The following is a 26,488-nucleotide window of genomic DNA, read 5'->3' on the forward strand; positions in this document are numbered from 1 at the left end:
TGAACACTGAAGTGCCATCTTGTTCTTTCACTGAAAACCATCAATGTTGCATCGAGCCACTGATTAAGTCCTTGGAGGACTGGAGGAAATTGAGGATGAAGAACAAAACTCCAAACAACAACAAGGAGGAGGAGGAGCATGAGGCAACTGAGCAAGGAAAGGCCTGACCTGAAAAAAAATGATACTTCAGGGATCCATCTTGTAACCATGGAAGGCAAAAGTGGAATTTGCCGGCTAACCAGTGGACACTAGAAGCAATCTGCTCATATTACACCACACTACTCATTGCATAATTTGTATTGTTATCATTGAGAATAGCAATTTAAAGGCTGGTGACCAGTCTTGGGTGTACTCTGCCTTTTGCTTGAAGTCAATTGGGATAGCTGCGATCATGTTTAATAGTGGAGAAAAATAGCCAGTGTTTCCAGAAAGTGGCCACTTAAGTGCAGGAATACCAAGCTAATCTAAAGTGAGTATCCCAAGTTGCCTGTTCTTCTTTGTGGCGTCATTAATTTTCATTTTCCCATGCACTTGTGTTTGAGTCTGTCAGTGTGCATATGCTAAGGTGTAATTGATTCCATAAAATGACTATCTGTCTTCCCTTTAAGACCCGCCATTGTGGTCTTACCGTTGATTGTTCCATAGAGTTAATTTGGGAGAGAGAAGGGAGTGCTGTGCAAAGTGTTTAAATGATGCAAGTTTAAATATATGACAACGACGGCCAAAAGCGAGTCTGGCAGCTGCGATCCGCCTGCTCCGTGGGGAAAAAATCTGTTCCCGGCAAATTCCCGCTCACTGCTTTGGTTTACTTTGGGAGGCATCCCAGCTGACACGTGAGGCATCTGTCGCTCGTTGCTTGGAGCGGCCTGTTTGGTAAATGTGGCGCGTAGGAACAAATGGCTATGAAGAACACCAACCAAGCAAGGGGTTGGACAAACCACTAATGGGATGTTAAAAGATGAAAGTTCGTCGAGACATCTGTCAAGGAAATAAGCATCCACATCATTTTTTTTGCTAAAATAGGAAGCCTGATAGACACAATGGTGTTTTTCATTTTTGAAACTGACCATTTCACATTTAGCAACACTGTGGTATCCCCAGTTGTAGTCAACCTACATGGTGGTAAGGAAAATTATTTAATTAAATATTTGGTCTTAATAATTGAACTAAAGTGGCCCGACGGATGAGTGGTTAGCACGTCGGCCCCACAGTTGGGGACCTGGGGTCAAATCCAGGTGTGGACCTTTCGGTGTGGAGTTTGCATGTTCTTCCTGGGCCTGTGTGGGTTTTCTCCGGGTACTCCGGTTTCCTCCCACAATCCAAAGACATGCATAGTAGGCTGATTGGACACTATAAATTGCCCCTAGGTATGAGTGTGTGTCTGAATGGTTGTTTGTCTCCTTGTGCACTGCGATTGGCTGGCCACCAATTCAGGGCATCACACGCCTCTGACACAAAGTCAACTGAGATAGGCTCCATCACCCCCAGCCACTCCAATGAGGATAATGCGGTTCAGAAAATTAGATGGGATGAGATAATTGAGCTAGTCCAATATGATAAATTGAGCTCGCTTGAATGTGATTTTATTGACCTTTATATTATCGAGGGACACTTTCTCTTTGTAAAAAATATATATATATTATAGTACTGTAGCTTTTTAAAACAATATATACCTCAGGATTATCTTGTTGTTTGTAGCCCTTAACATTTTCACTGCCCTTGACAGTTATAGACATCAAATTTATTTCAATTGAAAAGTGATCATCTTTCACTGCCATTGACAGGTGTCCAATTATTTTTTACTTGGAGGGCTGACAGCAATGTCTAACTATTGCCATCAATGACAGCCAGTCCCTGGTGAGTCAATTTTAGAACAAATCCACAATCTCCGATTCAGTGAACTAGTACATATTTGCATTAATGTGGCAAATCTCCTATTAATATAAACAATTATTTTGGGTCTATTTCTTCTGTTTGTAATTTCTTGCAAAATATCTGCCTCTACATCCTCCATAGTGTATTTGTGTAGAACCTATCTATGTAGTGTGAAACGTTCCTTGCATCGCAACGCAATTATCTAGAATTCAGGGTATCGCCTGCTTGCGTGACTTGTACTTAAATGTAGGTTGACTACAGCTGGGGGATAGATTAATTATTTTGTGAGTGATTTGGAAAACAGTGGCTTCCTACATCCTCATGTACATTCGGTTGTTTTTCAATCATACAAAGGCTATACAATACAGTCTTCAGTCTCCCCTCCCTTTTCAAGTGTCGATGTTACACTGCAAGTGGATAGAACCTGACATGAAAAGTAGCTTTAACAAATCTGGCAGGGAAAGAATGTGGGAACGTTAGATTATGTGTGTGTGTGTGTGTGTGTGTGTGGCTTCAGCACTCGAGTGACGCTCGGCCAGGATTGCTGCTTTTGAGGAAATTGGAGAGAAATCTACTGTTTCAGCCTCTTGTTGTGGGACAAATTTAGTGCAACATATGCGCTGAGGTGTGCTGACACAGTCTGTCCTAACAAGTCAAGCCAGCGGCCGCCCACTGAAGTGATTTTTCCCTTCGTTGCACTGATGGGGATGCTACTCTTCCTCTACCAAGGTATATTTATTCTTGTTTCGCATGGGTATAAAGATGATAAAATGGCAGCTAAATGCACAGCAGAGGGAGGAAATTGGATGGGCAGTAATGCTGTTACCAAATATCATCTGGAAAATGTATGAAAAACCTAATACTTATAGCTGCATGGTTTTACAGCAAGTACAACTAGTCAACCTGAATGAGAAAGGTGTATTCAAAGTCACCTTAGTGAAAGTCAGGGGATATTCAAAGCTGCCGCTTTTTGTTCGTCTAATCCAATCCTATCTAGCACAGAGAGTTTAACCAATTGGGTTTCTGTTGAAACAAGAAGCAGCTGACTGCAATCCACTGATTCCACTTCCAAGATTGCAGATTTGTCGAATGGTTTTCTCTTTATAGGCTGGAATGAAAGCCCACAACCACTTAGGCTCTTTGTGGAATACTTTGCCTACCCCTGGTCTATATACAAAAAGTTGGTGTTGGGTTAGTGTGAATAGAAATCTGATGTTCTGGACACCATCCTTATTAATCACACAGGTTTTTGAAGGTAAGACAATTCTGTAGCCACAGGTATTATTGGAAATGAATTTTGGTTAGCATTGCAGTCCGTGATTTGAAGTATGTTGCTGAAATGAGTCGGGGGTTGGACGGGGTGCAATGAGGAGTCTACTTGACTTTTGGGCAGATGCAGACATAAAGATGTTGCTGGAAATTCCATATAAAAAAATGGCGAGACATTTAAAATGTCTACCATTAGGATGAAGCATAAAGGATTCTTTGACTCCCGTATTTTACTATATTACCCCGCTCAGACTTTTTTGTCCAACGATTGAATGAAGTTTGCGCACATGCGGATTTGTCATCAAGTCCTGGGACATTTGCGAGGAATGTAATGTTAAAAGAAACCTTATCCAAACATTCATTCTTCCATTTTCTGAACCACCTACCCTCACAATGCCCTAACTCTTTGTTATTAAAAATGCTCTTGTCTTGAATATTGTCAGTGTAATTAGTGGAATTTTAAATAGGCCTTTCAATGAGCCTTTACATTCATCCATTTTCTGAACCCGTTTATCCTTAAAAGGGTTGTGGAGGGTGCTAGAGCTTATCCTAGCTGACTTATGGCATGAAACGGCAAACAACTATTCACGCTCACACTTTTACCTAGGAGCAATTTAGAGTGTTCATCCAGCCTACCATGCATGTCTTTTGGAATGTGGGAAGAAACCATAGTACCCTGGGAAAACCCACGCAGGCCTAGGGAGAACACAGGTGGGCCCGCAATTCGAACCCAGTGCCCCAGAACTGTAAGGCCGATTTGCTAACCACTTTTATTTTGTTTGTTTTGAATTCAGATAGTTTTCAGTGAACAGGTCAAGACATCGTTTGCTTGTTGAAAATTTCCAAGCACCTGAATCATTTGAACTCCCACATAACACAACACATCCCTTCCACAAAGTAATGCTTTAAAGTGCTTTCAATGTGGCTCTATGCTTTATTTAGTCTATTCCAGTCTTTTGAGGAGAAACGTACACAAAGTGTCAGATTCCCACAATAATTGCAATCTGTGCAATCTTTTGGAAGCAAGGAGACCTTCACCCTGTCGTGATGAGGAAGACACAATGCGGCAGTGTATATAACCTGAATACAGCCTCGTTGCGGCACTAGGTGTCTTTACCATCTGCAACCACACTGACAGAACAGACTCTGAAAAGGGGTTGAATGATGTAATTTTGATCTCCGACAATGAGATCTGAAATCTCCAAAACCACATTTTTAGTGCTCTTAGCTGACACAGAATCTATTATGTTAACTTTAACACAAGCATGTATGTATGTATGCATATATAATTAACATTAGTCTATAGTTATGAATAGTTTTCTCAAATTTGCATCACGGACAAATCGACTATCTACTGTATATCTTGTGTATTGTAAGGGGATCATCAAGATATTTTTTTAAAGTATTTTTAACTTAAAGAAGGGACCGTTTTAAACCATTATTGTTGTCACTTGTCAGCCATTTCACAACCATTTGATAATCATAACATTACAGTACCATTGTAGTAATTTTATTGCAATTTAAGAATAAATTACATCATTTTCTTTCAATCCACCAGGAATTATAACCACATCAATACAGTTTGTGTAGATATTAATGGAAAATGTGAGTAGGAAAAGAAATACTCTAAATGATTTAAACAGACGGTCATTCAAAGATGAAATTACACCGCAATAACAATTATTTTTTTTACCCATTGTCAAGAAGTACAATAATAAAATATTAGTCATTTCTTTTTCCCCAATGATGAGCACTTAAGAGTGAGTGGGTGAGAGAGGAAGAGCTTCACGGATTTCATTTAGCTGTGGGTGGGTTTCAAGCGTGATTAGTGTTTATATGACACATCATCCACATGAGACAGTGTCCTGCTTAGCAAAGGCCCAACACCCCCACCCCTCATCCCCCTTGTTCCACCTCCTCGTGGTGATGGGCACCATCTGGCTCCCGGCGTCACCGCCAGTTGGGAGCTCTGTAATTAAAGCAAAACAAGTGAATTCTTTTTTCTTTGCACCGCTTGGCCGCTCCTATTTTTCACGCCCTGAAGTTTATCCGTTACATAAAACTAACACTGGACATGAAGACTGAAGCCGTTTGGGAAAAGATTCATGTAACCCCATTGGGCTACATTTTATTTATTTTCATTTCTTTGACAGAACAGTGGTATTTCTTGTGAGTCACTATTTTATTTGGGGTCCTAGCCGGAAACCAAACTAAAATAAGCTGCAAAGCTAACTCTAGTTTCTGGTGTCACTCGAGTATGAAGAAATATGACGGAATTCCTATGCTGGTCAATGCAGAATAACAAAGAGCGGTGGGAACGGTCACCTCACATTTCTGGGATCATGGATCTCTGTTGTGTTGCACATTTCAACCGTATCTGTGTGGGTTTTCTCTGGGTACCCTCGTTTCCTCACACATCCCAAAAAACATGCAACGTTGAATACTCTAAATCAAGGGTGTCGGACTCGGGTTGGTTCCCGGGCCACTTTAATGTCAACTCAGTTTCATGTGGGCCAGATCATTATAGATATAATATTTAGATATTTTCTTTATAAATGGATTAAAAGAACTGGATTAAAAGCCCTGAATATTCTTTTTTTATAGATCTAAAACAATGCTTATTTTAGCTTTTTTTTAAAATATATTTTTAGATTTTACTAAATGATTTTTTAACTAAAAACAGAAAAAAATATTTAAAAATTACAATTATTGATTTAAAAGGGGGAAAATCAGGAAATGTAATATACATCTTTACTCTTCGTTTTAATTTGATCCTAAAACAGAAAGCCGGAACTCATTAATGACTTTTCCGGGCCACACAAAATGATGCGGCGGGCCAGATTTGGCCCCCTGGCCGCCACTTTGACACATGTGCTCTAAATTGTCCTTAAGTAAGATTGTGAGCATGAATTGTTGTTATCTCAATGTGGCTGGCAACCAATTCACTGTATGTCCCCTGCTTACTGCCCATTGTTAGCTGAGATAGGCTCCAGTACCCCCTTGTGAGGATTATCTAAATGGACAATGAATGAATACCGCCTATGTTTTTATACACTTGAATCCTACACTATTTTTAAAAATAAACTACAATATAAAAACACGTCTTTTGTTTTTCAAAGGGGTCAGAACAGATTATTGTTGAGTGTGGCGCAGTCGTAATAGTAGCAGTGTAAATTCCAGACCATAAAATTCATTCGTTAAACTGTACTTGTTGGAAGCAAGGAACCAGGACCCTCTTGGCTCTTCGTGAAATTGGTTTGACACCCCTACTCCAAGTGATCTTAGCTATATAAATCATAAGTAGTTCTCAATTGCAGAAATTGTTTTAAAAAGTGTTCTTGAGCTAAGAATAACAATGGGAAGATTTTATAAGCGGGTTTAGGAGCAAAACACACAAGTCAAAGAATTGTCATTTAAACCAAATTCTTATCCCATTGAGTTTAAAAGTTTTAACTGTCTATTCTTCTCTTTTAGAATTTGATGTGAAAGAACACTATACATGGAACGTGTAATTCCCCCTCCTTCCAGCTGCCAAATCCCTGAAGGCTGCTGGTTGAACATTTCATCCGCGCAGTTGAGAATGAGGCCGACGCCTTCGGTGTATATCTCCGTCCCCTGCGAGGCGCCTGTTGCGCCGCGGCTCAGCCCTGAAGTGAAGATGGATTACTGCAGAAGAACTGCCTGGCCTGCCCTTTCACACACACACACACACACACACACACACACACACACACACACACACACACACACCAACTTCTCCATTAGCCGCCTTTTCCGTGTTAGAGCGCACACACACCCCGCACGTGCACTCATACACACACTTCACGTCTGGAAGCTCTGACAGAATTGTTAGAGAAAGGTCAAAGTCAAGAATCTGACAAATCTTTCTTCACATAGTGAGCATACATCCCTCACATTCATTTATACTAAAAGCAAAGCATCTTTTTTGTGTCTGTTTTTGGGCCTTTTATATTTATCTTTGCTCTCAGCCACCTCTGCGTGTTTTCTGTCAGAAGAGGCCACGTGTAGTTGTCGGTGGATCAATGACTTGTCAGATATGGGCGGAAAGTGTTTGAGCAAAATACATCCCGAAGATTGCCTTGTCTTTTGGTTCACGGAATTTAACCTTGTTAATCGGTAGGCCCTTTATCCATGCATTGTTTAACTGAAGAATATTTGATTGACTTTGCTTATATGATAGCAACAAATGTGTACGAAAATGGATACATTTTAAATCCTTCTGTTGTTCTTCCACTTTGAATTGTAGGAAAGTGGCTTTTAGATCAGAATTATTCATTTTTACCTTCCCCTAAAACTGCTCCGTTAGACTACAAACGAACGTAAAATTATCTGGATGCTAAATTTGATTTATATGAAAAGTCCCACTATAACCTCAGAGTGTGCTTTATTGAATTTGATAGATTAGACTTCATTGAGTAACAACCTGTAGTCCCTTTCTTTGAAAACAAAACAAAAAAACACATTTTTAATCTCATTTAGCTGTCAGTTACAGGAATATATGTAAGCAAAGTCAGATTTTTTTGCAACCAGCGTTTTAGTTGTTTTGTTTTCAAGAAATTAATTTATTTTATTGGACAAATGCTTAAAACATGTAGTGTAAGAAATTGTTCTAACAAGAAGAAGCCTCTATTTTTTTCTGTCGGAGCAAATGGTGAGCTGAGTGGATTAAGCGCATCGAAGGAAGTGGAACAGCCACTAAGTAGTCTAATGTGGTGTTTTCATCAATTTTTTTTACTGAAAACTGTTTTGAACAACTGACAAAATTAATAACAGCTTGGGAATCAAAACGGGAAGGCTATAGCGTTGTTGTCAAAGTGTACCAAGAAAATATTTTAAAATTTTCAGCTGATATTAGTTTTTGAATCATTATCCTGGTTTGTACATTTACAGACGCACAAGAGCACCTGTTAATAGGTCTTGAGATGCTTTGTTTTCAAGCACTTGCGCCGTATTATGATTATTTTGCCTATGATTTGAAAGTGTGAAGTAAAATCTTTTTTGAATAGTGTTCTTTGGGACTTATTTCCTCCTCCCACTCAATTTCAATTCCAAATTTTAACTCGTCACGCGATAAAGTTGACTACTGTTTTTAATTGAAGACATATTCTCTGTAGGACGGCTTAATGGTTAGCGTGTCGGCCTCACAGCTCTGGGATCGGTTTGAATGTTATCCCCAGGCCTGCATGGATTTTCTTTGGGTACTCTGGTTTCCTTCCGCATTTAAAAAATGATGCATGGTAGGCTGATTGGACACTTTAAATAGCCCCTAGGTAGGAGTGTGAATAGTGCCCTGTGATCAGCTGGCCACCGATTCAGGGTATTCTTCGCCTCTGACCCGAAGTCAGCTGAGATGGGCTCCAGCACCCCCCACGAGCCTAGTGAGGAAAAAGCATTTGCAGAAAATGAATAAATGAATATTTGCATTACCGTAATTGTTGCCTTTAGAAAAGTTATTGGTTTCCACTATGTAGAGGCAAACCGTTTAAAATCATTTTTGTTGCTCAATTCTAATTGTTATGGATCTTTGTTTGTCTTCATAATTTATTGTTAAATACTCTTGGATGATATTCTATCTTTTAATCAGGGTGTAAAAAATTAAGATAGCAGGACTTTAACCTTTATCATCTGTACAACGCAGAGTTAATTCATTCATTCATCTTCCATACTGGGAATCCTCAAAAGGGTTGCGGAGGTTGCTAGGGCCTGACACAGCTGACTTCAGAAAAAGGCAGAATACACCCTAGACTGGTCGCCAGTCAGCCATAGGGCACACTGAGAGACAAGTGGCTATACACACTCACTGTTAAGAACACCTACATTGGACATCCGTTTTGCAGAGAGCAAACATTTCACATATACTGTCAACAACATAGCCATACCACTAATAACAACCTAATTGATTATGTGACTTATAACTAATGGTGTAATGGTTTGCATGGATATATTGAACCATTTAAGTTTTGTTTATTTGCCAAATTCTCTGCACCCAAACGATTGAACATGTTTGAGTTCAGGGAACAACCAATTTTATCTACGCCATTATTAGCTATTTTTCCTAATACAGTGAATGTACTCTAATCCGAAAATTCCAAATCCCTGGTTGATATTGCAGTGTTAGATTGATTGCAGGTGCTATAAGAAGCAAGCGATCCCATTTATCAACTCCGAACACAGATGCGGCATGTTTTTGTTGGACGTAACCAAGATTTACATAATATTCCAATATAGATGTAATTCTTCTGAAAGTGAGCTAGTCCCCGAAAGAGTTGCCTCTTAAAATTCATATCACTTCTATTTGCTTCACTTCATTGCCTCTCCAAATACAGAAACACATCTCCCCTCTCCTCCTTCCTTTTAACCTCGCGACTTTCCTGGGAATTCATCTTATCTTTCTGGAAGTGGGCTCTTTTCACTGGCGGTTATGGTAATGGCAGAGGATTGTCAATGTTTAATGATGGGCCTGAGGCAGGATTGTACTTCAGAAATATCCTTATGACCGTGAACATGAGGAGGGGTTCATCTGTAATTTGCCCGTACTCATCTGTGTGCGTACATCGACATGCAGATCTCATTTGGGTGGGCTCCTGCTCATTTGCATGCCGTTATTTATAGCATGCGTGTGGGTTTCCCGGAATATAGCTGCTTCCTGTTCCGCTTCATTTGGTTTGAATGGAAGGTGGCTAACTGCAGGTAGCTGCCTTCTCCCCCTCCCATACTCACTCAGGCTCTGTACCCCACCCTAGTAGTATCTTTGGATCTTGACCTGGTCGTCCCAAACACTTTGAATGTGAAATACACTTCTCTTGAAGGTGTAGACGGAGCAAGTGGATTGTATGTGTGTAAGGATGCAAAACCAAAATATCTATTGGGGAGAAGGACCAAGTTTTCTATATGGGAAAGGCCAAATTCATAGACAATGAGGAACTGCAGTCAGCCAAGCACATTGAAGTAACTATCGACCTATTCAACCTTCCATTCTCCATCATCCATTCATTTATTCGTCTTGCATCCATAAATCTGCTCACGCTTATTTCTGTGGATCAAACCCTCACGGGTTCCTCGATCTATTCGCCCTTCATCTTTCTTAGGTCTATGGTTTCATACCGGTGAGACATTTGGATGAGGTGTGTCTTTTTAAACCCATTCACGGCCTCCCAAGTGGGATTCATAACTAAACTTTCCTCAGGTGAAAGCAGAACATTCACTAGTGTTTGTGGTTAGAGGAGCTAAAACGATATTGATAAAAACAGAAAACAATAATTTTCTCTCTCGACTCAAGCTGGCGCCTATTTGAAGTTCACCCAAAATTGATTCAAACTTCTAGCCAGGTATCTGCCAAACTTCATTATTACTTTTAAAGCCTAAAAGCACTGTGATTAAGTTTTAATGGTAATGAATATTTCACTGTGCTAGTTATCTGAGAGGGGCTATAAATCTGCTGCAATGAATAGAAGACTTGAGATGGAAAAGTTGAACTATTGAGAGTTAACCCAGTTTCTTCCTCATCTCTGTTTCTGGTCTACGGCAATCGAAGGCCAGCGTGCCAGGGACGGAAGGCCGTGTCAGTACGGATGTGCGTCAGGAAGCGCTGATTCATGACGGGTGTGCGATGAGAGTGGCTCGGGATGAGTTGCTACTGTAGGCGCTGTCACAAAATGTTCACCGACATCACTCCACGTACATTCCGTGTGAGTTGATAGGCTGTGATCCTACGTGGGTTGGGTTAGGCCGGTAAAGGATTCCTTTGGCATACCACTGCAGCTCCTGGCACACATGTGCCTATACTAACTATCAGTCATTATAACAAATTAAATAAAAATCCCATTGTCGATTTAGATTACACCTGAGAGTCCGAAAAGACGTGTCATCTCAGAACTTCACTTGCTAAAAGGCACCGTTTATGTTAAAACATACCTCAGGGCATTTATGCATGAGGGAAGTCCATAGTTGGCTTACTACTTTGGCCTGGACCAAAATAAATTGGACTCAATTTGATTTAATGGCGTTCCTTTTCCCTAAGTCTTAGCACTTGAAAACAAACCCACACATGCAAACATTGTTCAATCATTAGACAAATTGGTATGGGCGGTGTAACATGATAAAGTATAAGTAGGAAATCAGTGCAATGCTACAAACCAAACAACATTTTTTCCATAATTCCTGTGGGTATGGAAGTCTATTACATGCAAAAACATGTGCTATGTTGGAACTGGTTTGCAACACGGTACGGAAAATGTAAATACGCCCAAAGAAAAGCTTTTAAAGTTTTAAAGAAATGGCAAAAAACAAACTATACTTTGTACAACAAAAAAGTTCATGTTACCTGTCAAACAGAAATGTGCATTAAAACCACTGAAGGGATTTTAACTCGATACTGTAGTACCGACCTTTATAATATGAGCTATACAGAGTGAGCAGTCAAGTCGTTAGCGTCGACTTAACGTCGTGGGCGGTTTATTTGTGCGGTGTGAGTTGCGATTTAAAAAAACAACATTTCTGGAATCGCCCCCGCTGAGCCTTTACTCAATTATCTACCGCTCGGCGCAGGCGATGACGGATTGCCTGTAAAAAAAAAAGAAAGAAAAAAAAAGAAAAAAGAAAATACACTGGGTGGACTGCTACTTTGGCCGCAAACGTCGGATCGGAGAGTCATTAATCTACGTGGAAGTAACTTGCTCGTGGATCTCCTCCAGCAAAATGCATGATAGAACAACCGAATGAGTACAAGCGAAGATAAAGCAGCAGAGTGCAAATCTGATTAGGCTGCACTCCACAGGGATTAAGCACAACAGCTCCTTGTTAGACTCTACTTTACTCTTATGTCGGCCATTAGCTACGAGAATGATGACACCAGGGGTGGGGCAAGCTTTGCTAATTAACTCTCTCCTCCATGGTCACACAAATGCGTTCTACATATTAAGTCCTGATCAATGCGCCATTGGTGCTTGATAAATAGTCTCGGACTGTCATGCATTATTCTCTTAGTAATATGAAGCTCTTTTTATTTTATGTTTTCTCTTTAAAGACTGAACAAATGAAGCGCTCGATTATGGGAATTCTTTACTGGTACAAAGTGTTTGAAATGTAATGTTCTGTCACCATTACATTTGCATGCAAAGTGGTATTAGCTTTTTATATAAGTACCACTATGGAAAAAAAAGCAAGAGAACAAAGTCACATACTTTAAAAAGCATTGCATCATACAGAGGGATGTCGTGTTCCTAATCCCATACTTATGTTATTCAGCTCTAAACCCCACAAACAAATCCTGTCATGTTAATATCTCGGACAAAACAAAGACATATTTGGTAACAGATCTATTATATTTTACAATATATTTTATCTATTGGCTGGCCACCAATTCAGGGTATCCCCCGCCTCTGGCCCATAGTCCGTTGGGATAGGCTCCAGCACCCCCTGCGTCCCTAGTGAGGATAAAGCGGTTCAGAAAATGAGATGAGAGCTTTATTCCAGTACATAATACAGTATTTCAAGTACTATTATCAATCTGAAATGGTGCAAACACTCTTTTTGTGGGTCAATTTATTTATTTGATTCAATCATTTTTTGTGCCGCTTACCCTCACAAGGGCCGTGGGGGTGCTGGAGCTTGTCCCAGCCACCAGGCAGCAGGCTGGTTGCTAACACAAGGAGATAGACAACTATTCAGGATTAAACCTATATATACCTATAGCCAATTTAGAGTGCTGAACCAGTTGTACCAGGCATGTTTTTTGGAATGGGGGGGGGGGGGGGGGCAAACCAGAGTCCCCAGAGATAACCCACAAATGCCTAGGGAGTGCATAAAAAGTCCACGCAGAATCGTCAGAACCCTCCAGGGATTGACCGTTCTAACCACTCAGACACAACATCACTAACATATTTATATTTTTATTTTTTTTCCTCCAGTACTGCACAATAATTTTGAAATAATCACAAAATGAGGGAATTTATTGGTTTAATTCCAGAAATTACAAAATAAAATAACAAAACTGTTACACATTGGTTTGGTCAGGTTTAGTTGTTTTTTCTTTTTTTTCCCTGTGTGACCTGCCCTTGTGATTGTCCATTGAGTTCACCTGTTTCCTTGTCCCTAGTATATTTCCTCTTTGCTTCCTGTCATGTGGTCCAGTTGTTTCTGATTGTCTCATCAACCCATTTCTGTTCATTTAAAGTATTTTAAACACTATGTATTTCACAATCCTTATGGGATCGTCGCTTATGTCAACCTGTGTTCTCGTGTGCTTCCCACCATAAGGTAAGATTTGATTTGGTTCTTTGATTGTTAAGTCCATGGTATTTTGAGAGGCTCCCACGTACTTAAAGTTATGTTTGTACACCATCACTTCCCGTCTGTGCCCACTTCCAATTTTAAATATGCCAGTTTCTCAAAAATTGAATCTTCCACATCTAGAAACACAATGAAAATAAGAAAATATTTAAAATTACTTATAAATATATTTTTTAAAAATCCTCTTAATATATTTCAAGAACTTTGAGGCCAAATGTCCTCCAATACTGGACTGAACCATTGCAATAATCAAATCAGATAAGCAAAAAGTAACTCCCTATTTTAAAATGTTTAACATCTATCAGACAATCATTGTCAAAATGTCATGGAATATGTGCAAGAAATTGGAAAAAAAAAATATTTAATTCAATTCAAGCATGTATTGCTGCAAGAACTTCAGCGTCCTCTTCAAGCAAGTAATTAGAAACCAATCCATGATGCACTCTAATCGTCTTTGTGGTTTAGAAAGGTTAACCAGATGAGTAGGTTTCACCACCCCAAATATAAAAATCCACCGGACAGTTTTTTGTTCTTCTTGTTGTCATTCTGTCATGTAAAAACTGCTGCTTTTGTAGGAATAAGAAAGGTAAGGCCAGTCTAGAATGTAAAATGATGCTGAAAATTGTTTGCAATATACTGAAGATGAAGGGTATGACATAAAATAGCATGCCAACTGATGTTTTTCAGACGCTTTCTAAATGTAGTGGAGCATTTGATGCTTCTGGGTCAAACTGGGGTGAAGGCAACATTCTATTCTAAAATTGCTCAGTTTCCTCTTAATTATGGGTCTCCAAACTTTCAGAATAAAATCAAAGGATCTGAAGCAAACATTGTTCTGCTATTATTTGTTATAGAGAAGGGAATAAAAATCAGGTTTTTAAAATGTATTTTGTTTGTTGTAATCCCAGGTCCTTCCTCAAGGTTGGTTCCTATTGACGGTGATAGGCGTCCAATCCATTTTGACTGGAAGGGATTGTGGAAATCATTTGATCGTTGGCAGCCACAGAGTCGAATTGGATTGGATGCCTATTACTGTGAGAAATAACGATTCAGGCAACCTTCCCAGTAGAAATGAATTTGATGCCTGTTAGCCGGGATAGGCTCCAGCACCCCCTTGGAACTCTTGTGAGGGTAAATGGTTCAGAAAATGAATGAATATATTTGCATGATTTTAACAAACTTAGCAGAACTAAGAGAAAATATCATGCAGTAGCAAAAAAAAAATCCAAATCGCAATTAATAAATCTGGATTTATTTTTTGTTTATTTTCATTCAATCATTGTTCATACTTCTTGTCCTCACAAAGGTTGCGTGGGGTGCTGGAGACTATCCTAGCCAACAATGGGCAGAGGCAACAAGGAGCCCCTAAATTGGTTGCCAGCCAATCGCAGTATACCTTTTTATTACGTTAATAATATGCATTGTTTAAGTGACTGGCGTTCCACCAAAAAAACATGATGAATTAAATCATTGTTTCATGTGATTTTTTTTTTTTTTTGCATTACTTTTTGTACTAGAAGCCAGTAGTACATTTTTCACATAAAGCATCATAGTTGGTCACTTCAGAGTAATTCAATGCTTTGTTTGTTGTGTTCCGAATGGTGTTTAAAGGCCTGTAGTTTAACTTTCTGACACTGCATTTAGCTCCAGAAATCCAAGCAAATCTTGATATTTCATTGACTCGTGCAAAAGTTCAAGGCACTTTTTTCCAGATTCAACCAAGTTCCAAGACAAAACAGTCCAATTTTACTTTAAAAATTCTCATCTCTCCAGATTACTTCATTCCAGAAGAATCTTATCAATAATTGTCTCTACATGTTTAACGCATGTGCCTCGGCCAGGTTTTCCTCTTATCATTCCATGAAACCTTTTATGTGCATGGAAGGTTCCACAATTGATATGGGAGTATACTGTCACGTGACGGAACGACACTCTGGCTGTCGCGGGAATAAAGCCATAAGACCGAATTCCCCAAATGTGATGTGATGTACCATGACAGCACTATGCACAATAACTGCGCACCGAGACACGCAATGTGCCCTCATTGCCTTAACATGTAATTTGAGAGATGCAGCAAATAGCCACACTTACTTTTTACACTTCAGGTCCTAATGTGGAGTTTGATTGTATGTGTAGCTCTATTTTCCTTTTTCTTTTAAAGATGCCTTATTTCACATCCTTGTGGCATCAAGCAACTTTTATGCCCAGATGTACTGTGTGTAAGTTATGGCACCAGCACCAACAGGGATGTAAACAAAACATAAGTATCATTGAGTGATCAAGTTTGTAACAATTTACTCCTTTGCAAATTATTCCTTGATACCCCAGTTAAGGGATTTAGACAAAAAATATACATGGGGTGTTGAGAGAAACTTTTGTTATATGTAACCGGTTCTTTGGTGATATATATGTATATATAGATTTACATATAGATATAGGTGTAGATATAGATATAATTATATACACACACATATATACATATATAGACATTTAAATAGATAGTGATAAAGAGATAGAAATATAAATATATGTACATTTGGATATATCGATAACAATAGATAGAGATCCATAGATTGATATCCATTGGTCGATATCCATAGATTGAGAACCATAGATTGAGAACCATAGATTGAGAACCATAGATTGAGAACCATAGATTGAGAACCATAGATTGAGAACCATAGATTGAGAACCATAGATTGAGAACCATAGATTGAGAACCATAGATTGAGAACCATAGATTGAGAACCATAGATTGAGAACCATAGATTGAGAACCATAGATTGAGAACCATAGATTGAGAACCATAGATTGAGAACCATAGATTGAGAACCATAGATTGAGAACCATAGATCGAGAACCATAGATCGAGAACCATAGATCGAGAACCATAGATCGAGAACCATAGATCGAGAACCATAGATCGAGAACCATAGATCGAGAACCATAGATCGAGAACCATAGATCGAGAACCATAGATGGAGAACCATAGAAAGAAAAATAGATCTAGATATATATAGATATAGGTAGATATAAATTTAGATATACATAAGTATATATGTATATAGATATAAATAAGTTATCTGTATATATAGATATATATTCTGCTAAACGCACTGTGAGAGCGACGAAGTTTATGGTAAACCATTGGAAACCCTAGTAAAATAAGCGCTATCCTTGTATTTAGTACAATTCACTTAGTTTTGTTTTTGTTTTTTACACACGTGGTCTTATATTGTGCTGCCCCGGATGATGTTATACTCTATGCCTTATCAATTAAAAGTTCTGTGCAAAATACAGTCAAACCATACGAGTTGACAGATGTGATTGCCTTACACATACAACAACGCATTCACGTACCTATAGATGATGCAGGCACAGTCCCTGCAGGTCCCACAGTTCTCAATGTCCTGACCGGTTCGGTATGAATGTCTTCTGTGGAAAAGCATTTAGATGACATATCAGGGGTAAAAGGAAAAGTTTGTGGGGGTGCAAATGGCTATGTCAAAGTAGAAATTAGAAGGAGCAGGGAATAGTTTGTCTAAGAGAGCCTGAAAGTGTGCATGAATTAGAACCTGCGTGTGCGTGTGTGTGTGTGTGTGTGTGTAAACGTGTTCTTTTCATTCTTGAGCTAACGAAAAAAGAAAAAAAATCCCCTGATAATTTTTTAATGAACGTTACTCGCCCCACAACCAAACCTCTCCTTCATCCTCCGACCGGCTCTTACATAACCCATGAGTCACTACACCACTCCGAGCATAAAATAATGCTCATGAGGTAAAAGTTAAGTCTGCCTGCATTAGACTGAGCTTCCTCGCAACCTTCCTATGCCAGCACATGCTAAAATGATGGGGAGAAGCGGCACATTGGGGCACTACATACCCCGTGTCTATTGCTCATGATGTTATGGAGATAAGGCATCAAGGACCATTAAGAAGTTTAAAGTAGATTAATAAAATGGTGATGAAAGTTTAGTGACATCCTAACTGGCAGCGCCAGATAGGGAGAAATCGTCATGGCGTGTTCTCCCTCAAAAGGCCAACTTTTGATGCGACTTGAGTTCTTCTGTGGCATAACTGACATGAGAGCTAATAAAAATAACGACGGGTGCACCTTCCAACCCAAGATTCTGTGCCATCTGCCTGACAATATTTCATGTTCTCCTCTTCTTGACGCTCAGTCTGTTTCACTGCCGTTTTTGCTCCCATGGGCTCATCATGTGTGTATGGTACAATTTGGCTGAGATTTAAATAGTTTAGTGGTCTTATCAGAGCTCAGGCACAGCTTTGTTTATGGTATGTCATTTTAGCTTTTATTTTATTCTATTATGCTCTTGTTCTAGTAGGATCGTTTGATGAATTTTAAGTCAAAGGATATGTTAGAGCACTGGTTTTTAAGCTAGATACTGACTAAATGATTAAACTGCTTCATGCAGAGATGCTTGAGCAGTTATACCAAGCCAGAAGTCTATTTGGATGACAGAAAAAAAATATGCCATTTACAAGGTTTAAGGGCTATTTTTGTTTTGAGATCTAAATTCTAAAGTTATCCTTATTTTGGTCTACAAATGGTCTGATGGTCTGTCCCCTGCTTGGCATTATAGCTCCATTAGTGCCAGGCATCTGTACATTCTAACAATTAAATGTGGCTAATCTCCTTGTTTGACCCTAAATTAAACGCTTAAACCCTGAAAGCTTTAAAAATATTGCTTCTGTCAACGTTTCATCGTCCAAACTTTGTCAAATCTGCCACTGCTCTAAATAGAACCAGCAACAATGATGCTTTTTGCATCAATAACATTTTTACACCCAATTGAATAATTTTCCTAAACTTTCTGTTATGTGGAAACATGAACGATTTATCCATGCATCTTCTTTAAATATATTACCCTTGATAGGGTCCTATATGAGCTGGACTCTTTCCTATGTGATTTTTGGATTCCTTTTAGCTATCTTAATGGAACCTCCTGCCCGACTACACCTTGGGTCTGGATTAGTTTTGGCCAAATGCAAGAAAATCTTAATCAAATAAAGCAAACACCATATTCTAAAGCTAAAGCCGAGATCTGAACCTATAACATCTGAACATTTGTGCTATGGTTAGATATGATTGTGAAGTGCTCGTATTGAAATTAAATTTGCCTCACCCGTCTCGTTCAGCCTCCTTCTTCTCCAAATCTTGTATTACATCCAGTAGGATCTTGATGGTATTCTGGCTGGTCTCTAAGACCCCCTCCAGGCTGTGGAGATGATTCTGAAGGCTTCGAATGTCTCGTAAGGGCCCATTAGGACCCAAGAGCTTCTCAGTCACTCGGGCTGGGTCTAACTTGCACTTAGCTCCAGACACCAACCCTCCCAGAATCTCCTGCACCTGTCTCAGTGTATCAGCTTGGGTTGGAGTCAGAGGCATTTCCGGGGAAACTGCACACCCCTTGTCCCCAGAACAACCCTGCTGGTTTGGAGGGATTGCATGTTCGTTACTGGGGACGTTGGCTCCTGCACAGAGGATTTTGTGTAGTACCCCAAGCTGAGCTTGGGCTGAGTTGAGACAGCTAGACTTAAAGCAGGTCTTGGCTGGAGAAGAGGTTTTTTCTCCCTTCACCACACAAACTGGTGGAGTTTTAGCCCTCTGCTTAAGAGAACTGGCTCTCTCACAGAGCTTTACTTTGTCTGTGCATTTAACATCTTTCTTGGCTTTCTCTTCATCCTTGTCCATCTCGTTGGCTTTGCTCTCTGCCCTGAGCATGGGTGGACGGGCTGCAGCCGTCTGCGTGTCGTTTCCCTTTTTACGTGGCGTGTAGGGTGGAGGCGACGGTGCAGGAGGCGGGAGTCGAATGCCCCTCTTATCCTGAGTGTTCAAGGGGGCCTGAGAGGGAGGGGTGTACGGCGGTGCTGCTCGAAACGAGTACAGAGGAACGGCCTTTGTTGGCGTTGTGCAATGGTGCACGTTGGGAAGATTTACCTGTGGTGGTGGAGATCTGCACGTTGTTAATTTTGCCACCATAGAGGAGTAGGGTGCTACGCCCATGCTGACTGAGGAGGCATTTTGCAAAGGTTGACATGGGATGTTGCACTGCGCTACAGTTTGGATTAGGGTTGCACACGAAGGGGTAGTAGGATTGTGGAGAGAGCCTGATGTATGGGTTGTGGTGTAATAAGAGATGGAGGTGCAAGACAAAGCTGTTTGTGTCACAATTGTGCATGTTTTTCCATTTGTAGCCGGATACACATTTTGTGGCTGTGGATGAGAAATGGTTTGGGGTATATGGTCACAAGCAGCCACATCTGGGTTATTTGCAGGAGCAGGAGTAGGAGTAGGAGTGAGGCATGGGGGGATAACTGGTGAGGCCACGTTTGGGACAAGAGAGTTCGCGTTTGTAGTGGGGCATGCTGGTGATTCTGGCAACGGTGTGGAACAGGCAGGTAGTGGACTGTTTGATTCTGTCGGTGTCACATGAGTATAATATGGTATGGCGTTTTGGATTGCAGTGGGTGCGGAACAAGAAAAGGGAAGGGTGGTGGAGGGAGGCGAGGAGACAATTGCCGGCTCAATTGACGAGAAGCAAGGTGGCTCAGTGCATGCTTCAGGGTTCTGTGATGGTGCACTTGCAGAAGGCGGAGATGTACAGTAAGGCACAGTAGTTATTTGCATGGGGAAAGGGTCCTGTGTCACATTTGCTGGTATATGATTCTCAACTTCAATTTGATCTGAATTTGGTGATTCCAGCAGAGGTGGCGAAGGGCATGGGCTAGGAGTTTGCATTTGGCATGGTTGATGGACTGAAGCAGGAGGCAAGGGAGAATTTGTTTGTACCTGTGTGGTGCACTGTGAAACATTTAAATGGGGGACCGAATTGGAGCTGCGGAGGACCGAATTGGTGCTACTGTCTTGAATCTTGACAGCAGTTTGAATTTGTGTAGTGGAATATTTTGAATGGGAGGTCTTGTAATCGGTTTCAACTCGTGAAGGTCTGATATCTGAATGCGACAGATTTGAACAAAAACTTTCAGTCTGAGTAGGAGTGGTGCAATATTGGACTTCTTTTCCAGGATCACTTGTTGTCCTGTTCAGACGCTTTCTCCTCCGGACCAGCGAAGGCGTGACACTTCCTTGCCGCTTAGAGCTATCTCGGCTGGACGTTCCGAGACAATGGAAAAGCTCGGTGTTGTGAAGGACTGATGGAGGACAACTATGCCTGGAGATTTTTGTGACATCAACACTTGATTTCATGTCCACCCGGGACAATTTTGATCTCCTTTCAATTATAGTCCGCTCTGCTGGCCCTTGGGGACCATTAAGATCCCTTGAGCTTGAGGGTGCCTTATGGTTGCTTGTAAGGTATTCATCCTGGGAATCCTGTTCATCGTCACCATCGATGCCCAAAGAATCCCCTAGGCTCTGAGTACGAGGGTGTGTGGAAGAGAGAGACTTTTTCAGGCAGGGTGAGGTTTGGATGGCTGTGCTGGTGCTTGGCTTCCGCGTCATTGGCAAGGTCAGGGAGTTAGCCTGTGGTGGTGCCCAGCATCGACGAATGGGGCCAGGCGTCAGAGGGTGCGGAGGGGCCCTGGCCAAAAAAGCAGCCACGACCTCGATTGTACTGGCCATGTCTCCACGAACTGCTCCCACCACAGAGGTCTGACCAGGTAGGCTTCCAGTAGGTGGTCCATGCTTTCCCTCCCATGGTGCTTTAGGGGACCTACTGCAGTTTTTACGTAGGGGATGAGGACTATTACAGTCTGCCGTCGACCTCTGGTGGTTGCTATTCTCTCCTGTGCCACTATTGCCGCTACTACTGCTGCCGTCCTCCAGGTCTTTAAAGCGAACCTGGTGAGTGCGGTTGCGGCGTCGCCTCAAGCGACTCTCAATGTCTGGAGAGTCCCGATTGAGTAGCACCGAACGTACTGTCATTGTTCCTGACTTTTCCGCCAGGGCACTCTTCCCATTGGTTTGGCCTGACAGCAAGTGGTTGGGCTCTTTGCTCACCATTGCTCTTTCTTATTGCTCCCCTCCAACATTAAACAACTCTGGGCTATCCAATGTATCACAAAAGCCCAGCTGTATCAGTGCATCACCGAGCGAAGCAATTTCTCGTCATTAATAAAGCAAGAGATTTGGAATTTCAGTAAACTTACTCGCAGCATAACAGCTGTTTGAGTTTGGATCATGCACAGGTTATCCCTTGTCTTTAACTAAAGGAAAATTCATATTCACAGGTCAAGATAGCGAACCATCAAATGGATGATAAAAAAGTCCAATAACTTCTACATGTGGCAAATTAAATAAACACAGCATCAAGTTTCTTCAAATCAATGTGTGTCTTTTGTTGCTCTTTTCTCCTTCTTGTTTGAGAAAGAGTATAAATAAGCAGGGAGGTTGCAACCTGTCCTTCAGTTTTGCACCCATCACATTGGCTCTTCAACCTCTCCAACTGCTTTGTCCTCCAGGCCAACGAGGGGAAGGGCAGCCAAGTTATAGACCGGACCTGCTCGGCTCTCCATCACACCCGGCGTCATTCGACTTTTGTGACTCTCACTTTCTTGGTTTATCGCCCCTCTTTTAAATCTCTTTTCTTCTCTTGGCTCTTGTTTCACCAAGTCATTTCCTCATGGCTCAATACAGTAGAAACTCCTATAAAAAAGAGACAGAGATGGAGGTGTAAGAGACTGTAATTGTTCCAGTATCATTTGCATTTCTATTGAAACACAGCACACTTCTTCATTGCATAATGAAGAAGCGATAAGGTTGGCAGCTATTTTAAAAATGCATGAGCCAGGTCAACGCAGAATGGAAGAAGAGATCAATCCAGCCAGCGCAATGACAGGGCAGATGTGGCCAATGAAAAGGCTGGATTTAAACACAATAGGCAGGAAAGGAGATTGTAATTAAGTTCCATTCACTAGGACTGTGGGCAACACTGTTTATGTATGTATGTTTACTCATGTCACTATAGCAGCACTGACATCACTCAGGGCAGCATGTTGTGACTCTTGTCATATCCCTCACACGTGTGCTTCATACGCATTTTCTCCTTTCCGCCATGTTTGAGAGTCAACAGCGGCGCTTTCAGGCTCCTTGATGATGCTCCATGCTGACACCCTTTCTGATTCATCTGCTGGCCGTGTGACATTCTGTCCGCCACGCTTGGCTGTACTCTCGTCACTCCCGATTCAACACCGCTTCCTCGTCGACGCAACACTTTCATTCACTATCCATCCCATTGACATTTGGCCTCGCACTGTGCCACCTCCATAACCCGGTTTAAATTACAATCTAAAGTCTGGTGCACAATTTTAGGAATCTGTCCTTAACTTATGTCTTTTCTCTGGCACACGTTGTATCCCAAAACTTTGAAAACGGATATCTTTACTATCTCGACTCATTAATTATCCCAAACTGGCTGATTACAAGTTTCAACCTTGTTCAAGTTGGTCATGCAATGTGGTGATTTTCACTATTTTAGTTGTGATTTCTTGACTTCTTTTTGCTGTCAATGGACATTCTCTGAAGTTTTCTTTCAATAGTGTCAATATAAGTATAGAAATATTATAAAACATGATGTATACATAGATAATTGTTTGCATTATACATATGGATTACACCCAAAGATGCCGTCAGTCATTCGCTTGACTTTGGAAAAGCGTAGGATCGATTCCCAGTCAGTGGTAGTGTAATTGTGAGTGAGAATGGTTGTATGGTTCTATTTGTGCCCCACAGCTGACTGGCCACCAGTCTAGGGTGTAGCCCGCCTTTTGCTTGAAGTCAGCTGGGATTCAATCCAGCTCCCCACAACCGAGTGTAACCGATGTTGAAAATGAAGACTTCCTGATCGACGTCCACATTTTTTGGAGACCCGTCAGAAATCTGCAAAATGGATTGGAGATACTTCTTACAAATTTAAACAAATACATTTTTAAAACCTATATATTTTTATCCAATTCACCTAAAAATGAAGTGATCGGGCCCAATTTCTGATCATGGGATCAGATCAGGGAGGTCCCTGTTCAGTACATTTATTAAGAGAATTTCTCACTATCGCACACGATTATTTTACCACCTATTACAGCCAATAACTTCTGATAAGTGACAGGCTAATTCTCTGTACTCTTCCCCTCTTTTGTCTGCGGGTAGGGTAATTAGTGACGCCTTCGCAGTTCCCAGGTCATCTTGAGAGTGCGAGAGAAAGCAGCACCAGAGGGCTGACATTTTTATTTACGCTTCTCTCTTTCTCGCCGCACTTTGCGAGGAGAGCATCTTTGTCACATTTGCAAAAAAAGCACACTTATCGGGATTAACAATGATTAAATACGTAGCCTCGAGGCCAAATATCAAGCTAGTACACATGCGGATACACTAATGGATTTAGTAAGGAATGATGGGGATTCCTGTTTATGTTCTTATCACCACTGAGCCGCTTATGATGATTCACCTAGACTACTAAATCATCCCAAGGTACAAGGGCGAAAGTATATGAAGTGCACATACTTAGCAAGGTTAACTTGCTTTGAAGCAACAACAGCAATTTCACTGCAATAACTGTCATTTGTTCTCAGAATAGCATCATTGCCATATCATGTCGATGGCGTCATATGGGATTAGTGTCTTTGTGTAGCTATATTTGTGTGTGTGCGTGTGTGTCTGTGTTTATCCTCACGGGGTATATATATGTATATGTACGTGTGTATATATGTATGTGTGTATATATGTGTATATATGTATATGTGTGTGTATATGCATGTGTGTGTGTATATAAATGCATGTGTGTATATAAATGTATGTGTGTATATATATATATATATATATATATATATGTATGTGTATATATATGTATATATGTGTGTATATATACGTATATGTACATGTGTGAATATATATGTATATGTATGTGTGTGTATATATATGTAAGTGTGTATGTGTGTATATGTATATATGTGTGTATATATACGTATATGTACATGTGTGAATATATATGTATATGTATGTGTGTGTATATATATGTAAGTGTGTATGTGTGTGTATATATATGTATGTGTATATATATATATTTTTTTTTCTTTTTTTTTTGAGCATATTCCCGCCCTAATGGTTTTTCATGAATATCCCCTATCATTCAAGCCATCTTGAAGAAACTGAAAAAATCAGTTTGTGAACCTTTACCTCGACTAACATGGCCATCGCTCTTCCTCATTCTCACCCCTGCCATCTTCAGCCTCTCCTCTTTCTATCTTACTTTCATCTTTCATCTATCACTTGTGCCACTTGTATCATGCTTGCTCCTGCTAATACTACAATACAATTTCACATGAATATACGCCCCCCCTCCTCCTCGCCACCATTACAACCTATTGCTCCCACCTCTGCGCACTTCCTCCCTCCAGTTCCAAAAATTTACGCTGACAATTTAATGAATGCGGACCCCGTTAATGGCAGCCGGGGCCGAGGCCAGTCCTTCCCCACGTGTGACATTTTCATGTTGAAGTTTATTGGCAGACTGGAGATAAATCACCGGATGGGAGGAAGAAGGTGTGCGAACACATAATACCACAGTAGGGCCCATAACTCTCTGAGGTTATTATTTAAGCTTCAGCACAGCCTGCTCGCCTGCTGTTTACCACTCGCGGGAGGCTTTTTGTCACTGTTCATACTACCAATGCTATGAGGTCATGTCTCTTGGAAGGATGTTGAGGGAGTGGGAGAGAGAGAGATTAAATGTGATCGCAGTACATATTTAGAATATCTGCCACTCATTTGAATATCCCAAATTTACCCATCAAAGTACAATATTGAGCTTTTACTGGGGAGGTGACTATTAATCAAGCAACATTTTTTTTTAAAATCACACACTATTCATGTGGACATTACATTTCGGTTCAGGTAGGCCGTATTATAGATTATTTTGATAAAAAATGAGGATAAAATGGTTCAGATAGAGATGAGATGAGAGAGAGAGATTTTAATAAGACTTTAAATTTTTTTTTTAATGTTAATCTTTACTTTGGATCTAGTTTTTTTTTTTTTTTTTTTTTAATTTTAAATCCAATAATTGTAACTAATTTGCTTTTGGCCCAAAGTCAGCTGGGATAGGCTCCAGCACCCCTGCAATCCTAGTGAGGATAAAGCAGTTCAGAAAATGAATGATTGAATGAATATAGTTAAAGAAAATAGAACTCATTGGCTGCCATGAGTGCAACAAGTCTAATCTATTTTGACATTTTTTTAAACTATATTCAGATTTTTATTTATTTATTTTTAAGTAAATTGAATTAAAACAAACATAATGCGTTAGCAGTGAATGATTGCAATTAGACAAAAAAATTAAACATTAGGCTCTGAGGGTCGATACATATGCTCCTTTATAATATACTTAAACTCTAAATAAATAACATGGGAATTCTGCAACTAATTAATCAGTCCTGAGACAGAAAAAATCCAACTCTGAGGTTTAATGCAAGTAGATTCCAAGCATAAATGCCAAATGTGACTCTGATCTGTTGATGAACTATGAAATATTAAAAATAAAGTCATATATGAACAAAACATTTAAGTTCCCTCCAGGCAGTTTAATTTGGTATCACATTTTAGGCCCAAGTTGGCTATAATTGTATACCAAATGTATATCTTGTTGCCCACATGAGCCAAAAATCTAATGTCCCACATATGTAGACACCCGTTTTTTATGAGTTAAAATATATTTTAATGACTTGAAATAGAGACATTCCCTGTAAAGTGTTAAACATCAGATAATGTCTTATCAGATTGTTTGGCTGTGTTCCGATTGTATCAAACAGAGATACGAAGGAGGCGGCAGCTAGCGGAAGAGGGAAGAAAGGAGGTAGACACATTTGGTTATATTTAGTGACATTGCCAGACCAACTGTGAGAAGTCAGACCAAGTGCGATGGAGGAGGCGATGGAGGAGACGGCAACCAGAGAAGGGCGGTGAAGGGTTGGGGGCAAAAAAGAGGAAATGTCACGGCTCGGGTTCAGTGGAGTGGGAAATCAGGAGATTCAGCATGTCAGGGTGTTTAAGGAGGAAC

General features: G+C 40.4%; 2 protein-coding genes across 4 annotated transcripts in view; one reads left to right on the plus strand and one right to left on the minus strand.

Annotated features, from left to right (window-relative positions):
* Nucleotides 1–26,488, minus strand: part of LOC144210243 (uncharacterized) — a 32,134-nt gene that overhangs the window by 1,403 nt on the left and 4,243 nt on the right. Inside the window, exons 2-3 of one of the 3 annotated variants that reach the window (XM_077736789.1) lie at nt 18,602–22,083; nt 16,816–16,887 (exon numbers count right to left, since the gene is read on the minus strand). In XM_077736789.1, coding sequence (XP_077592915.1) covers nt 16,816–16,887; nt 18,602–21,441 — 2,912 coding nt within the window. In that variant the 5' untranslated portion in view covers nt 21,442–22,083. Of the gene's footprint in view, nt 1–16,815; nt 16,891–18,601; nt 22,084–26,488 lie in introns of all 3 variants that reach the window. The other 2 variants (XM_077736788.1, XM_077736790.1) reach the window with 2 other exon arrangements.
* The window catches only part of LOC144210245 (BCL2/adenovirus E1B 19 kDa protein-interacting protein 3), a 29,496-nt gene continuing 16,283 nt past the window's right edge, over nt 13,276–26,488 (plus strand). Inside the window, exon 1 of the mRNA XM_077736795.1 lies at nt 13,276–13,422. The gene's annotated coding sequence lies outside the window, so the exon portion shown is untranslated. The remainder of the gene's footprint in view (nt 13,423–26,488) is intronic.

This window comes from Stigmatopora nigra, chromosome 17, assembly GCF_051989575.1.
Source record: "Stigmatopora nigra isolate UIUO_SnigA chromosome 17, RoL_Snig_1.1, whole genome shotgun sequence".
NCBI lineage: Eukaryota > Metazoa > Chordata > Actinopteri > Syngnathiformes > Syngnathidae > Stigmatopora > Stigmatopora nigra.